The following is an 18,187-nucleotide window of genomic DNA, read 5'->3' on the forward strand; positions in this document are numbered from 1 at the left end:
TAAGGAAAAACCTATCAACCTATCAAAACCTGCTTTTTCACAAGCATCACAGAGCCCTCTTTTTGTGAAGTACCTGGTGCTACCTGCATGCTATTTCTAATTGTGACTGCTTAAACATTTCCCCCCACAAACACCCTGCCAGGTAGTTCCTTTCTCCAGGACCCTCCACTGCAGTATATGGGCTGCCACCTGCCTCCTGGCCTGACTCTGCTCTCTCTATCGCTGAAGCCCCTCTCATAACACAGCTCTCAATGTGGTGAAACAAAGAGCACCACCAATCACTTGTGAGTGAAGGGCAGTTAAATGGGTGCAGAGAGCCCACTAATATGCTTGAATTGGCCCTGAGTTTTAATATTACAAGAAAGTCAGGATTCAGGGGGCAGCTGGTGTGCAAGCCTGTGTGTGAATGAACGAATGTGATGTAGCAATCCTCACTGATGCTGTTTTATTGTTGCTGCAGGAGAGCAACAGAGTGGTAGCTGGGTACTAATATTTTATTTTATGAATAAAAGCCCTTGAAAACTCCAGCAGTGAACATGGGTTCATTTCTTTTATAGGCAAGAGGGGGTATTATTCCCATGCCAACAGATTTGATTTTCTTGCACATCTGTTTCTGCAACAAAAGCCCCACCCACTCTGTGAACATTTAGCTCATAAATTAGAGGGTTTGAATTGGGTGTATATTGCAAAGACTGACTTTTGTACATAGGATCTGTGAGAACACTGTGGAATGCTCATATAACTTTTTTGTTTGTTTTTAGTGTATTTTTTAATGAATAGAGAATATGGTCTCCGAGCACAGTAATAATAGAGAATATTTTTGTCTTGTTTTTATAAAATTTGCCAGGCTCCAATCATTGAGCCTACTGTTATGTACATAACTTTTTAGCTCTGTCTTTCATGTTTTTGGAGCAAAGCCAACCTCCTAACACTTAATCTCAACTTTGTAGGATACTTAATACACTTTACATTTTATCCCCAGAAGGTCCCTGTTATTTAAAGATTCTGCTAACTACTCAAACGTGCACACTATTAGAGTTCAAAGAAACACTCCAGCCATGCTCACTTGTTGTTCTTGAAGATTGACTTGGGCTTTCATCTTGCAATGATGTTTTTGAATAAAGACATTTTCAGACTTTATTGACAGCTGCTTTCTCACTGGAGGGAAAAGTTCATCCTTCCAAAAGCCTGAAACTGTGTTGAGAGCTGTGTTACCAAAGAGGGAGTTTTCAGCAGCCTTTCTGCAGCACAGGCAGCACCACTGCTGGCCTGGCCTCCCAGCTGTCATAGCCTCCAGCTACCCTCTGGATAAGCACCTCAGCTCAGCCTGCTGCCCAGCTGCCAAAATCCTCCTTTTAGTCCTTGGAAAGGTCCCCTGCTTGATCCCCTCTCTTTCACAGCTGTTGAAACCCTCTGCCTAATTCTCAGATAAGTACCCTGATCCAACCTCTGCAGCAGCTGCTGAAAGCTTCTTGCTAAACACTGAGCAAGCTCTGGTCCAGAGCTTCCAGACTTCCCAAAGCTCCTAATCCCCAGGTGTCATCCACCTGGCAATTAGTGAGTGCTCAGTGCTTTGCTGGACTGTTAAGAAATATGTATGTAAATTCATACTTGTTCATGTGGTTTCCAATAATCAAACAGTTTCTTAACAGCCGTGCTGCTATTTCTTTATAACAGATATTTTATATGTTTAGGAAGAGTCACTTGCCATTATTTTTTGCATTGCTTGATGAGCTTCTTCTGTTGCAGGCAGAAATATGAAAATACTCATGCTTTTAATCCACTGCTGTATTTTTACATAGCAGACCAGAAAGATCTATCCCTTATGATACCTGGCAGCCTTCCAGCAACAGCCAGTTCATATATGAAAGTTTTAACTAAATTATTGTTCTAGTATACGCCCTGAGGTTGGAGGAGAAAGAACATCCAGGACTAACAAACCTGATTGTTCTGGCAACACCACTTCAGTCTGAGCTGGCATTTCTAACTTCTTTCCTTTTCAAGACAGTGCTGTGTGAGCACTTTGTACAACAATGTACATTTTTCTACATTTTGCTGTCTCTGCATCAACTGTGTGCTATATCAGAGCTTCTAGTCATTAACCCTGCTCTGAACTCCCATCACCTTGTGTAGACAAAGCCAATAGCCTTCCTGACAATCTATGTTCGTTAGACTGTGTGTTACTCCTCCAGTTTATTACCTTCTGGGGAAGGGTGTGACACAACTCTTGGAACGAAAGCACTTTCCAACTTGGCATTCTTAGGTTCAGAAATAGACCTCTTCACTGCAGTCTGAAATTTCAACTGTACTGCTTACACCACAGAGATTTTAAACTATAATCACTCAGTGTTGAACTAAGTGATTACTGTTCTTGTACCACCATGCTAGCTAAAATTCCCATAAATTATTATGTGTGTTTTCCTTAGGCAAGTACTGGAAGTCAGTGGAACCATACTCTGTGCCAGTGGATTGTGCTCTGGCTGAGTCTCAGAAGCAAGAGAGGGAGGAGACAGAAACAGTATCAGCTATGGCCTCTCTGTCAGTGGATGTTGAGCAGTGTATTCCTCAGGAAGGCAGCAGGTAAGTGCATGAAATTATTGCAGACAACAAGGCTTTCCCTCCAGCCAAGTAAAATGAAGAAGAAACGAGTACTAACGGTTTCAAAAAAGTGTTTCAAAATTACCTGCTAATTGAGATACCTGGAATTTTCCATCCCTGGGTTTCAGTTCTCTCACTTAGCACCAGAAACAGAGATATTAGCCGTTTTTTTACTTTGGTATCTCTATTTCTGTACTGAAGTTCACCAAGAACCTTGTTTCTTCCCATTTCTATTTCTTGCTACTTCATAAAAAGTACAATATGCATATGAGGTAAATAGACATGGTCAAGTGTAATCAACCATATTCTTCTCATTAGAAGCTTTTAAAATTTCTTTTTGTTTCAATTTTCTAGGAAGGCGTTCAACAAACAGTCAGATAAATTTAATAATGATGGACTTAAATCATTATTAAGTGCTATTAGACAGACATTAGAAGTTGCTTCCCTGGAAGAAATGTGAACAGTGCCAGTATAAAACTTAAAGCTATCCTGACCAGGATTAGGGCCAACATTTTCTATGTTCTAAGATGAAGGTACACCAGCAAAGAATGAGAATGCTGGTTTTTTCAGTTTGTAATCTGCTTTTTACATTAATGAAGATTGCTTTCAACTTGCAAATTAAGAAAATGATGCAGTAAATGCTATTGTATGTTTTGCCAATTACACATGAAAAAAACACAGTGGCCACCAAATATTGTGTCATCTATAATCAGAAAAGCCACTGCAGAAGTTTTTGGAGTTTCCTGGTTTTTTCTTTTCAGGACAAACAGTTCTGGTCTTTGCCAGTAGAGAAAGACACAAAATGTAGTGGAACCACTTGGGTTCCATTATACACAGAAAACAGGGGAGGGGGAGGAAAGTTTAAAAAAAGCCTTATAAGGAGACTCATCAGCTCCTCAGGCTGTGGAACAGCAGTAGAGAAAACAGGGAGCTGTGGGTAGGGACAGCAGTGGTGGGAGTGGAGCCAGAAAGGTCCATGGCTCCTACATTGTGACTGCTTCTTAGTTGCTTCAGTTCTTTCCTCCTGTGTTGTGTCTTTTAATCAGAACTGAACTGATAGGTACACAGGGGAATAGTGCAATGCACAAAGCTATGGATGTGTTTGGCAGTGAACATCCCTCACAACAGTGGCAGCACTCATCTGTCAAAAGAACTGAGGCATGGCTCAAAGGGACACACAGGGAGTAGAGCTAGCTAGTAAAGTTCACAGTATTTTCATAATTACCTTTCCAATTGTAATTATATTTTAATATGCCATGGCTATTCTTGTGCTAGGATTATTGCAGACAACTTCATTAAAACTTAGAGAAGAATCTATGATGAGCACAAGATGTATTTTAGATTTGTGACTGTGGTAATCAGTGCTCAACTGAGGAATAATGTAGTTTTTCATATAAGTTTCTGACAGTTACAAGACACTTCTGCTAGCTAGGGACAGAAAAATTCCCACTTGTGTGTGCATAGCTCTGAAATATAAATAATTTTAGTTAAGTATTGGAAATAATGAAGTGAAGAAAATTAAAGCTATAAATTGTCTGGAAAAGGGCACAGTTAATTTTGTGTATTCTTACATTGCTGAGAATAACCAAAAATTTTATTTGCTATGTGCCTCCACACAAAACTACGACTACCAGGAGCAACTGTTACTCCTACGTGATTTGAACAAAATAACCCTTTGACTAACACTGCACTTAATTACTGTACTTATTACCTACCAACTGATAACCTGTGACAGTTTCCACCCATTCTGAAAACAGAATTTCAGGGCAGTGCTGAGAAACATGGCAAAAATGGATGTACTGAAATGTTCACAAGTGGAATTCATGTGGCTGCCAGATTCATTACACTTCATCAGTTCTGGACTCTTTTAGGGATCAATCCATTGTGGTGAATTGTTTTGTGGAAAAATTACTTTGTTTGGAATATCTTCTGTGGTGCTGCAGTCATTTGTCAGCAGCACACAAAAAAATAGCCTACGCACGCATGCGTCCTGAAATCTCTTTCTACACTTGTAACCCTCAAAGAAGTCACATGAAGCCAACTTGCCATTAGAGAGTGACAGGACAAGAAAAATGCTGTCCCACTGAACCAAAATTGATAGTTAGGTTTTCTGAGGCCTCTGAGCATCATTATCTTTGTTTTCTTCCTGAATGTAAGGAACAATATGGAATCAAAAGTAATCCCCCTGAAAGTTGGATTTTGAGGGTCCTCAACTGTGAGGAAACCTGAGAGGAGCTGCCTGCACTTTGAGTGTGAATGAAAATCCATCATGGAATGTCCAGGGAGTGAGTCTGTGACATTGGATGCTTTGGGTTCTATATAATTTACTTCATTTCACATAAGCACACCATCCATGTCATAGGTACATACCAACACAAACAGCAGTAATGTAGAAAGGAGTTCAGCTTTGTTTTTTCATGTTTTTTTAATGTTTGTTGTAATAAAGGACCATGTATGCAATGCCCCTTCTCCAGCCACTTCCTACAGCAAACAGAGGGCAGCAGGGATGTGAGGAGTCATGTGGGGTCTCAAGCTCTGTTAGAAGGTATTCCCTTCCTCCCATTGGTATAGATGGGGTCACCTTCTGAAGGCCTGTTTGCAAGCTTGTGCACTGAGTGCTCATTTGGGAAAGTTGCTTGTGACAGGTAGGGTGGGGGCAGAACAGGAAGCACATGGCTGACAGGGCAGCCTGAAAGGTTCCTTCCTTACACCATGAGTCAATTTGCTTCCTCTTAATTCCCACCACGGTCAGCAGGGTGATAGTTCTGGCCTGCAACTCTAAGCCTGTTTCACTGATTCTATGGCAGAGATCCTGTCGACTTCAGCTCTGGATGGTCAGGCCTCCAGATGAAGAGCAGCAGCAAGAGTCTCTTTGTGGGAAACTCTGGCCAGTCATGTTGGAGGATATATTGGTGTTGGAGTGAGATGACTCACTTTAAACTCAGATTTTGGGCAAAGCAGTTCTTTTCCTGGCCAACTCATATCTGACTCATTTACCACTGATGGATAAAATGCTCCTGGCTAAGGCCCATATAAAGTATTTTTATTTCTTTCTTCTCTCTTTCTTTCTTTTCTTCAAGTGACAGTGCCGATTATTTTTTTACTTGATTTTCTCTGGCAGGGTAAATGAAGACAAACATGTAAAGCTGCTATGCTTTTGGTGTTTTATTTTACCAAAGCAGAACTCTGCATCTTGAGGTCCAATTGAATCTTGATTATAGCCTTTGGAAGAGTAAAGATACAGAAAAAAGAGTTTGTGGATAGGATAGGAAACATGTATGGTGCTAAGGGGGATTTAAATAGAGATGCAATTAGAGAAACAGGCATGGCCTATAAAACATTTCTAACTACCGTAACTTTTGTGTGTTGATAACTGTTTATTCCCTGTGTGAGATACAGATTTAGCTGATTAGAATTTTGCTTTGGCCAGACATCTGTTTCAGAAATCATGCTGTGAAATATTCAGTACGCTACTGTCCCTGATACCTTGGAGCTTCTGTATGTTTCTTCTTAAAATGGAAAAAGAAAAGAGTGTGGAGGGAGATCTTTTGCACTTACTATTTTTACAGGAAGCAGTAAATCTTGAGAATGACATTTATCAGTATTTAACTTTATGGCTCTGGTTCAGCTGAGCATAGATTTTACTCAAATGGAAATGAAAACAAAGTATAATTTTTATTCTTAGTGTTACAGAGCTACCAGTTGCAGTTTCAGTCAAATTGCATTATATTATATACTAGAGCAAATGGTTGAATCATGGGGTACAGCTAGCTACCATTTAGGGTCACTTGCCGTATTTGTCTATCAACTCATAAAGCTTCACTTGGCATTTCACTGTTCCAATATCTACCTCAGCTGTGCTGAGTACACAGCGCATACCTGGCCATACCCCAGAAGACTTACAATTCTCTCCAGGCTCAGGAGCTGCAGAACAACTTTCTCAGGTCAGCCTAACCCTTATCTTGCTCACCTTTTCATCCTTTGATGGTGGGTTCCTAAGGAAGAGAATGAGGAGTAGAGGAGGCTGAGAGCCAGCCTTGCCCTGATGAGTTGATAGATCTTAACTGCTCTACCTGACCCATGCTGTGTAAAAGGCTTAAGGATACATACACAGGTATAAACTTTTCAAAACCTTTTGGAACCAGCTTACACCTCTGGGTAAGCACTTGGGTAGTGAACCCCACAAGCTCATCAGGCATCACACTGCTTTTACTTATTAACCAATAAAATCACTGGGAAACCCCTAGGTCTCGTATTGGGAGAAAGAAAACCACTTTTCTTACTTGTAATCTTTGACCCATATCTGGTTTTAAAGGTTTGAGCTTCTCAAAATTCTGTATTCCTGCTAGTATGGAAATAATTTCTTGCCTTTGATGATTTTTGCTCCTCTCTGTGCTTTTTGTAGTTTCTTTGAGATGGAGTAAAAGCTGCATGCAGGACCCCAGGTCCTGGGCACATTGTGAACTTGCACAGAAGCTAATACTGGGGATGTTTTGTTTCTGTGGCTTTCTGCTTCTTTACCATTAACTCCAAGCTCTCAGTCATAGCCATCACTGTTAAAACAGTTAAAGCTGTCCTCCCTCATTTTGTGTATCCAGTGTTTGTGTTGTTTGCCTTCTTCTCCATACAGAAATACTGCTATGGGCCTTAGAACTGAGTAGTATTGGCAATTAGGTGTCATCAGCAAACATTATCACCTAAATCTATTTGTTGTCTGCCTACTCTTTCTGAGATGCTCTGGAGAATTCCTCCATGGTGAAAATTCACCAATATTATTCTGTGATTCCTGCTTTTGAAGTACTGTTAATCAGTGAAAGGACTTTCTTTCAACAACCAGGGTTCTTCTAAGCACTTGGGTAAAATTGTTGGAAGACCTTCTTTGCAGAGGAAAATCACTTGATCCCCCTTCCCTAATTTCCTTCAGAAACTTCTAATAAATTTGAAAGGATTGCCATTTTTATAAGTGTTAAGACCTAACTCTTACCCAAATGACTGTTACCTAAATGCCTACTAATTCCATCACTGATTGTAGCTGCTTTCAATTTTGCCATACAGGCTTACTGTACCGCCTGTGGTTTCCAAAAGGGGAATTGCTTTCCTTGCCTTCTCTACCTCTTGCTGAGTTAAGCTGTAGAATACGCTCAATAGCTATTTCTTTAACAACATCCTAATCATATTTCCCTGGAACTTAGCAGACAAATATCATCTGCTCTTAGAAATTTGGCAATGTTTGGTGTATCAGTTTGTTCTATCACTGATTCAGTTCAGGATAGTTCATCTGCAAGTAATAAAATCTCACTGACACATCTCTAGTGAACCCAGATATAAATAGTTCATTTTGCTTTTGTGGTCTACCTTCCTTGATGCTCCTTTTATGCTTTGATCATTTCCTCTGATGTATTTTGAAAGATCTTTTTTTTATTAGCTTTTATGCCTTTAATATGTTGCTTTTCAGACTTTCCTTTAGTTTGTTTCACTGCGGGTTTACATTTAACTTGCCAGAGTTTATATTTTATTTCATTTGCCTTGTTTGGATGTTACTTCCTCTTTTGAGAGTATATATGTAGTTACCTTATTCTGCTCTTAAACTAGGATGGTTTTTTACTTTTAGTTCCTTTCTCTTTGATCCATACTAAGTCCATTTTTACTAGGATATACACTTACTCAGGATGTCTTATATAATGTCTTTAGATACTCCCCAAATCACCTTCATGATATAGAAATGTACCTCCTTTTCTCCAGCTCTTTGCTACCAGAGGATCACTTTTCAATTACAATGATCTTCCCTGAGACAGCTGAGTTAAATTAGGAACAGATTATGGCATAAAATAGCCATACCATGCCAGAAAAAAATCTGTCTTTTGTTCAATTTCTACCTTAAAAACATACCTTGAATTTTTATTTTTGTGTGTGTGATAATTTAGCTAAGAGGACTCTCTGTAATGCTCATTTGAAAAATAAGGTAAGAGAAGGATTTTCTTTTTTGGGTGATGTACTACTGAGTTTATCTACATTCTTAAATAGTACTTTTTTAAAAATTGTAGATATCAGTTACTTTTAATAATTTTCTCATAAATAACCCTTAATTGCCACAGAACAATATTTAAGATGTCACATGTTTTGCCAGATTTTATCCATATGGTAGGATTTTTGCCTCATCTATTCATTTTGTTTGAAGGTTTAAACAGCATCATTTTGTTTAGCATTAACTGCAAAGAGATTATTTCATTCTGACATAGTCAGAATTCTACATACAGAGAGCTAAAGATGAACACTCTTCACAGCACACCAAAGTAAAGTGAATGCAGGAGGTCTCAGCTCCTAGGAACTTGCAGTTTAAATGAGCCACAGTGAAGCCTTAGAGAAAAATCACAGTTGTGGTTCTATAATCACTACAATCTCAATTGGTGTCTTTCTGAATTTGCTGACTGCATGGAATTGGTTTAGATCAGACCTGAGCTCACAGCTGCATCTCGAGGAACTGCTCCAAGCATACAGTGTGGGATGGGGGTTCTGCCTGTTTTATGTTTTTATGCCAACTTCCTGTCAGCTACAGGAGAACTGACTGAACTGACCTAACTCACAGTGACAAAGCTGAAGTAACACAAATTTGGCCTGTCAGACTCTGCCCCCTCGATTTTTCTTTTGACAACTTTTGATTTTGCCAGAATGGGTATATATTGATTCTCTGCTCAGTGCTCTGGGGTTTACAGTGTTTTTCTCTCTGTCCTTTGGCCCCCAAACAATACTGGCTCTCACACAAGGCTTTAGCCTGAGCCGTTATCTCATAAAAATAAATGTTTTTAATGATAAACCATTGGATAAATCCAGTGACTTCTTTGACATGAAATAAAATGAAGTTAAAGCATGCACATAAGTCTTCAAAAGGAGACTGAAGAAGATTGTGAGAGTACCCACACTGCGAGAAAACAACTGGATTGCCATGGTGCTCTCTCTCCCTTTTCTGAAAAGAACCATGCATCTGGCACTTATATATAAAAATTATTATTGGTGCTTATGCTCTGGCTGGTGAAGAATTTTGGCCTGTTGTTGGAATATATTTGAATATATTAGAATATAGCACTCAGGATCAGTAAATGCCACTCCTGGCCCTCAGAAGCACCTTTGTCAGTGAAAAATTTCCCTGTGAAAGAAGTCCTAAATAAGATCCTCAATTGTACTATATTCATGAGAATGTCAATCCCAGAAGTCAAACACATGTGAACAGACTGTTGCATGTACTGCTTCCCTAGGTTCTTATGAATAGTCCAAACCCCTACTCTCACTTCCAGAGGTTTTCCAGAATTTCACTCCTTCCTGATCTGCCAATCACCACCTGAAATCTATTGACACATATTTTTTCTCATTTGCAGAACCTAAAAATTGAGCTGTCATCTGCTTCCAAATTATCTTCTTACCAGACAGACTCATAAGGTTCTGGATGTTTAACAAGGCTTATTGACCCTCTGTGTTATGCCAGAGGACTTTCAGGTCTCCCACAAGTAGCTGGAGAAAGTGGAAGTGTGTGGTTGGCACAACAGCAACACACCCCATCAGTATGAATTTCTCACCTGGTGTGTGATCTTTTATTGCACCTGAGCACCTCAGCAGCAGGCAGGGCTCCATCTCACCCTGGCTGCCACTGTGTGCTCTCTGCTGCAAGCCAGAACAAAGGAAAAGGGGGAGAAGAGGGAATGCAAGGGGGCTTCACCTCACTGCTCAGGAATGAGAGAGCCACAGTGGTTGCTGTACATAGGAAATATCCTCCACCATGTGGTGAGGAACTAAAGATTTGAGATTTATAGATTAATCATCTTTTAGAGTCTATACCCTTTGGAAAGTGATTAGTCTTAAAAAGATCATCTTTTTCACATGTCATTCACTTGACATATTTTTCAACATACTTCCAAATTCATTCCAAATCAAAAAGGAATAACCTGTATAAAATAATTTAAAGACATACTGCTGATTTTTTCATTGGGAAAAACTTTAATAAGTTCCAGATTCATTTAAAATTCTCTGGCTTCCTTGCTGAATAGGATATCAAAGCCCAAGCAAGCTCCCATTAATTTTTTTTTTTTCCATGGGATCTCATGAATTTGTACTTTCTGACGAATGTTTTACTGAAGCCAGTTATTATACTGGCTTACAAGAATTAACTGGTAAACATCTCATTTATTAATTTACATTTACTTTTCTCCCCTGATTTCAAAATTTCTTGAAGTTACTATTTTAAAGTGGTTCTTAAGGCTGACAGATTGAGATGAAAAATGGTTTCTGTCCAAATTCTTTGCCCATCAATAGTGAAGTCTCTCCATGATCTCAAAAGCTTACCGTTTCATAATTGCCATCATATTCCTCAGGTGCAGTAGCTTGTCAGATACGAGGAATTGCAAGACTTGACATCAGCTCAGCATATGTGTCCTCATCATTTTCTTATTTGTTGTCTTAGAGAGCTCATCTTGCCTAAGCTAATAATTTCCCAAAGGTTTCCATATAAAAGGTATAGATATAATCTGATTTGATATAATTATTAGATCCTTTTTCTTTGATAGCAATCTGCTGATCAGGTTCAGGATTTAGTCTCAAAAGTTGCAGGCAGGCAGGCAATGTGTTTATGAAAACACAGAATCAAAACCTAGGGGACTGGAGAAGAACCTCAGAGGGCACATTACTTGGCTACTAGTGAACAATTTTGCTTTAATGGTGTGGGTCCGCTTGAAAAAAATAAATGCATGTATTTTTAGTTGCAAAAGCTTGTAAAATAAAAGTATCACAGCTATTTTTTTCATTAAATTATTTGAGTCTGTTGACACAAAGCATGTACATTTCTGGACAAAATGTTATAAAATATTCTGACATATTTTAATATAAACAGGAACATTTTCGGTGATTGCTTGGATCTAAAATGTTTTTCCACTTGACATTTGTTTATACTTCCTAGGAAAGAAACTCTATTTATGGATAGCTGAATAACACAAATAAACATCTGAGAGAGCTGAAAAATCAGCTTTGATTATGCATGGAAATCTACAATGTCATTGTGTACTCTTGTGCCGTATTCTGATTGCCTGTTTATTTTTACAGAGCTGCTGGTGAGCCCATGGAAGAAGAGCCAGCCTTGTGAAGTGCCAAGTCCTTCCTGATATTTCCTGTGGGTGACATCATTGTGTATCCCCCAAAGCACCCTCAGACATGTCTTGTCTGCTTCTTGGGTGGCACAGATCAGATGGAACATAAACACTGGGCACAAAACTCGGAGTAGCAGCTTCACTTGTTCTTTGGATGGACTTGAAAGAGCCTGAAAGATTCCTTAAATGTAACTGCCACAATTCTAGAGTTACAGTAAAACGGACTTGGGAGAAAGAGCCCAGAGCATGCTTTTTTAATGCTGTTTGACCCACTCACCAACACAAATTGTGAAATAGAGTATTGCAAAATTCTACATGATAGATTATAGATATGAGGAATGCAACAGCCAGCGACATACTCTGTGAACTCCGTGAATCACTTTCTGACACTTTTTACTGGATAATTTTTTTCATACCATGTTAAATTGTTAATAGAATTTGTTTTCTTTGCTCCGTGTAATGAAGGAAAAAACCCCCACCCTTATTTTATGTGCCATTTTTTAACCTCCTGTAATGAATTCTTAGCTGAATAAGTGAAAAGCATTTAAATTATGATGAGAGATTTTAGCTAAAGGGAAAGCACTTCTTATTGTACTATAAATCCCCTGAAGTACTGTGCTTGGTGGTGCTTTATTTTCTCTTCCCTATTCCTGGCCATCCCACCCCATTTCATGTAATCTTTTCTATCATAAAAACACGATTCTCTAAAATGATCTTTTGCCTTTAAGAAAAAGTGCTGTAGCCTCTGTAGTTGACAGTAGCGCTCACCATATGTGCAGCAGAGATCAAGTATGGATAGTTTTTCAAACGTGTTTTTAGTTCGTTCTGAAATGTTTCTGCGTTCTGACTCCAAAGCAGCGACCTTCAGTAACTGCGTGCAGCTCATTTGAAGCTCAGGTGTTTCTGTGGAGGTTGTGTGGGAGTGTTTTTTACAGGTCGTGTTGTGAATACCAACTGATTCTTTTATGTAGTCCTGCACCAAGAGAACTGATGTTGCTTAAGAAGCTTCAAAGGGTTTAGGCTTTATTTAAGATCCCCGAAGTGCAGCAAGATCTCCCTGCAATGTGACTTTAGCTGTTTAATTCCGTGTCTGAGAACGTAACATAGAGTTGTGCCTTTAGCTGAAAATGAACGCTTAAACTGTTACACGTGTTGCCTTACTGTCAGAGAGAGAGAGAGATGGGGCATGTATGTAAGAGTACTTCAAATGAACAAAACTCTGTTACAGTAACTTTTATTTTGTTTACAACCTTCTCACCTAATGAACCCCAGGAGATACCTTGAAGTATTCAGCTTGCAGTATTTGATAACTTGCTCAGCTTTTAAAAGCAAGTGATATTCATTTTTTATATATTTGCCAAATTCAAAAAAGAAAAAAAAAAGGATATATATTAAAGCCATAAGTGAAGACTGTCATGCTTTTTATTCTGAAATCTGAAAGGAACCTTAATTAAAACAAGATTTTGGGGAAGGCCATGTTATGAAAGATATGGAACAATATGGTTTCAGTTATAGGCAGACTCAAACCTGTAAATCAAAGATGAAAGATTTCACTCAAATAGAATTATATAATTCTCTTTTGTTATACAGTCAGACTATATCTTTCATGCATTTGGGTTTGTTTACGATTAGCATTTTAATTTTAAAGACTTTTATTACTTATACCAAAGCTCTCCACTACAAGTTAGAAATCTGAGGCATGCTTTGAAAAGGGAAATCTAAAAAAAGGGATGTCATTTCCTATAATGTGGAGTAAACTTTTATTCTGAAAAGTTTACTCTGAAATGAATGTATGCCCCTTAGAAAAGGAAATAAAATTCTGACCCTCAGAAAGTGAAATAAAGTTCTACCCCCCATTTACAAGCCAAAACCATGCTCGTTTTAGTAATGCAAAGAGTCCCATCAGGCTAAATTAACTCCTGCTGTAAGCCACCTTGCCTGACTCTGGGCTGTTCTGAAGGGGTTGTTCACATGACTAAAGCAATCAGGAGTTCCTCCTGCATTTTCAGCAGACTCCTGATGGCAATCTTACTTGCCATTTTACTGCAATTCTGTTATGGTCATCAAAGAAATTTCCCTTCAAGGAAACCAAGGGCTATAGCTGATGAGTTGGGTAATTTGTAGAGCTTTTCACATTTTGAAATCATGGCTGCAACAATTTAATTGAGTGCATAGTGACATCGTTTTAAAATTAACCCTAAAATCTGTTTGTGTCCTTAGCTTGCATGAACTTGTATATGAATTGCAACCTGAAATGTGAGTTACAAGCTTTTCCAATCAAAGTATGTCTTCTGGGTTGCAAATCAGCTAAAGCTGTCTTTTTTAGCTGGAAATGCTTTTAAAATGCCAGAATAATTTGAATTAAACCACATTATAAACTCACACTTACACATTTGTACAGATGTAGTCCCTGGCAGATATCTAGACATGCTGCTGGTTGAAGTTAGGATCGTATGGATAAACAAGTGTGCTAATAAACTGCACACAGATTGTGTCCAGAAATCTGTTCTGACTGAAGTCAACAGCAAAGTCCGCTTTGATTTTGATGGGAGATGGATCAGGCCCTGCTTTTCTTTTCCCCTTTAAGTCAAGAATGCCATTGCTTTTTGATTATGTCATTCCTAGGCATCTTACAGCCCTCTGGGAAATGATTGAGGCTTATGGTGAATATCAACACTTCCTTCAAAGCAGACCTGGGCTTTCTGAGAGGGCAGTTTCACTTGCTCCTGTTTTCTTCTCACAGTATTTTTTATTACTGTCAATAGCTCCCCATGGACTGGAGTTAAAATATTTTCCAGCAATTTTAGTCATAGTTCTAGAGAAATATTCACATAGACACTCTTAAAAATGCCCAGTTTTAACTGGATTCAACAACAGATTGCAAGAGTTTCAGAAAGATGTGTGAATTGTGTGTTTCAAAGGCAAAAATTCCAATTTTTGAGGAGACATCAAAGTCCCCTGTCTCCCACAGACCTTTCCCACTAGGCTAGAGAGATTGACAACTCTGAAAATTCAGTCCCAGATATTTCAAGTTGGCTGCTAAAATATGTCTGAGCTTAGATCTAAAACTGAGCTGAAATGCATAAACAAGATAGGATAAGGGTGGTTTCTCTGTGTGATTCCATGGGGAAGGTGAAGCTGAGGAGGCAGCAGGGAGCACTCAGAGCCAGGGTGACCCTCTGCCTGGTCCTGGTGGTGGGAGGGCTGCAGGCAGGCAGAAGGACATCCCACAGTACCTCCAACCCAGGCTGCCATTGCCATTGGCAGCAAATCTTTGTCTCATGGGGGAATCCTGAAGTAATTTGCACTCTGCCCCTGCACCAGTCACCAACCACCAGAAAGAGAGATGTCTCAACAGCAACTCCCAGTAACATGCTTGCTCCAGTTCATTTTCTTCTCTAGCATTAGGAACAAAGTATTAAGCTCAGTTGAGCTTTTCTTGTATTACTATGCTTTTCACGTTCTTTTCTTGTATTCTTAGGTCCTTCAGTTCAGAGTACAAACTGAAACCTAAAAAGAGACATGACTAAGGAGATCAAGAAAATAATGATTTTTATCCAGCTTAAGGCTCTTACCTGGGCTGGAGTAAGAACAGCGATGAACAGCAAATCTCAGAACTGCTGAAATCTTCATGAATGTCTTGCATTTCATTTTTGGACTCTGTGGAGGAATTCTGCATATGCTCATTTGGTTTTAATATAATTTGCAGCTTGATTATATGATCTCTTTTCAGGCAACATTTCTAGTGGGTAATCAAAGTTCATGGGAATTTTGCCAGCATAAAGATGACAGAATTATTCCCTTTTTTTAACCTTCCTATTTTTTCTTTCAGTGCAAATGAAGCAACTAATTCCAAGTAAGTGAATCTGAGAAAAGTAAAATCATTAAGCTATCTTAAACAAATACCATAAAAGAAATGGAAAATGTTATGCAAATAAAGATGGCTATGCCTTTACTTTGCAAAAAAAGTCAACAACATGCTGCAGGCTGAATATAAGTAGCAAAACAAACTCTTCTCTGGAGTATGTGGTATTTTAGTTGGTGTCTTATCTAAATGCAACCTCTCTGAGAAACTGAGAGTCATAACCGGAGATGAAATATTAGAAAGGTTTTGCTGCAGCCAGCACCAGAGGTCCTGTAGAGAACAAGAATGTAGAGACTGACTAATTTTTGTAGACAGACAGCAGGACACTTTCAGGGCAATGTGTCTGGGACAAAGAATTAGAGGGAACTTTTCCAAAGGCACTGATGGCTGTAAAACAACTAACTCCTCTTAGCTTGCAGGGGCAAGGAGGTGCTCAGCAAGCACTTATTCTTTGGGAAATGCCACCCCTGTCTCAACAGCACCCCTGTCCCAAACTCATGCAGGTGTGAACCTGGCTTGGCTATTTTCTCTCCTAAGCAACAGCAGCAGCAGCAGCAGCCACCATGTGTGCTGATGTGTGTACTGTGCATTTGCCCAAGAAATGTTTTGCCCACAGACACTTCATAACATGACTGATAGGGGAATTTTTTTCCTCAATAGTGGCCTTTCCAGAAGCATAGCAGCCCATGGTTGTTTTATTTTTTAAAGGTCACAATAGAGCTTTGTGAACCATTATACTTTTTTTTTACAGACTCCATGTGGAAGTAAAACAGAATATGTACCTGGGGAGGGAGGATGTGGTGCGTGGAGCCTGCCACAGGAAAGCATCTCTCTTAAATCAAGTTTCTGCTACTTGCTTTTTATCCTGGATTTGAAGTAGTTTGGGTTCTAAATTATCATTTAAGGCCTTTCTTTGTCATGTCACTTGCTTTGTTTTTGTACCTGTAATTGAATTCACCCTTGTAACACCCTTGCAAACATCTGAAAAAAAGTCTGTTTTCTGACAGATTCCCCTGCCCTTGGTGTGGGAATGAGAATAGCTTATCTTTGTCACTTCCCGCAGCAATTAAATGCTTCATTTTTGTAACAGATCCAAACTGCAGCAGTATTTTAAGAGTACTATTTAGCTGACTGTCTGCTGACTGTTAAAAAAAGAAATTGTGAAACTTACATTCCTCTCTAACCTCAAAAGAAACCCATTTTGATTTTAACAATGTCATTTTTTCACTTGATCCAAAAGGGTTTTGTCCCATGAGATCTTGTTACTAGCTCAGTTCTAATCACTAGTAAATCACACACTACAGAAAGTGAAGACCAAAAAGGATGAATGTTCCAGCAACTCTCAGTTATGTCTCTTCTGCACAATCCTTCATCCTGCTCCAGTGCCATGCTCTGTGGTTCAGCATGTTAGCATAGATTGCAGCAAAATATAAATTGTTCTGCACCATCAAAGATACTGCTCTTTGGATATTAATTAGCACACTGTGAGTTGGGCTGTCATTTATTAGGGCTGTGATTTGTGACAAAGACATGTTTCTTTGGATATGGTCTAAAGACAAGTGATGCATGCAAGCAGTGGCACTGGTACTGTGTGGTCAGAGGAATTCTATGCCAAGATGTCCACACATTCCCCCTTTTGATGGTACGCCTGCATGGCCAGAGGCACATTTGCAGTAGCAGAGCAATGGGATGTCCTGATTCAAAGACCACTTAAATCCCTCTAACAGGCTTTGGATAATTGGGAGGCAGCTAGGGGATGAACCCAAACTCTGCACTCAGCTGCACAAAACTGTATAAAAAGCCCAGATAAAAGATCTGAGCTTGCCCTCACATACCTTTTTCTGATACAAAGTGCCAGTTCTGCTCCTAGAAAAGTCTGTCTGAAAGAAAATTGACTCTGCTGGATCTATTCTACCAGCTTCCTGAGCATGTATACGTCACGTGTTAGGGGAACAGGTTCATACTCATGTCTCTTGCTGCTTAGTTTACTACTATTTTAAATTTCATGATCGGCTTAATATTCCAAGTTAGAATGCAGTAGGAAAGCATAAAGCAATACCTGGTGAAGTCATAACTAAGGCTTTCAAAGCAAGCTTACTGCCATGGGTTTTTACAAGACTGACTTTTTGGTCTAGGGATACACAGCTGAAATGTCTATTTTTTTCGTAGGAAATTGATGTTGCTATCTATTTCCATGACAAAAAACAGTCCTTTTGCTCAGAGTTCTGAAACTTTATCTGTAATTTGTCTTTCCAGGCAGAGCAGATTCTAAGGGATAAAGCATCAGTGGGACTGACCCAAAGGGCAACATTTTTAAAGGTCAATAGTAATATTTCCATAAGAGTAAAAGGAACCATTGTTATTATTCCCGATACATTTTTGTATCTGCAAGTATCCAATGAGTAATGTTAAGTAATATAGTGCTCCAGAACTTTGTTGATTATAGATATATGAGCATTGGATTGGCGTGAAATAGTCTTCAACCAAGTTGTTAAAATCCCTTTTGTTTTGTGTTTTGTATAATTCTTTGGCTATAGTCTTGTCCTAGTGTTAATAAAAGCTATTTGAAGTAAGCTAGTTCAATACTCTGAGG

At 39.1% G+C, this 18,187-nt stretch overlaps 1 protein-coding gene across 1 annotated transcript in view; it reads left to right on the forward strand.

Annotated features, from left to right (window-relative positions):
* Positions 1–12,347, forward strand: part of HDAC9 (histone deacetylase 9) — a 269,880-nt gene extending 257,533 nt beyond the window's left edge. Inside the window, exons 25-26 of the mRNA XM_053944734.1 lie at positions 2,427–2,580; positions 11,686–12,347. Coding sequence (XP_053800709.1) covers positions 2,427–2,580; positions 11,686–11,725 — 194 coding nt within the window. The 3' untranslated portion in view covers positions 11,726–12,347. The remainder of the gene's footprint in view (positions 1–2,426; positions 2,581–11,685) is intronic.
* Positions 12,348–18,187: the final 5,840 nt, after the last annotated feature.

This window comes from Vidua chalybeata, chromosome 1 (assembly GCF_026979565.1).
Source record: "Vidua chalybeata isolate OUT-0048 chromosome 1, bVidCha1 merged haplotype, whole genome shotgun sequence".
Lineage (NCBI taxonomy): Eukaryota > Metazoa > Chordata > Aves > Passeriformes > Viduidae > Vidua > Vidua chalybeata.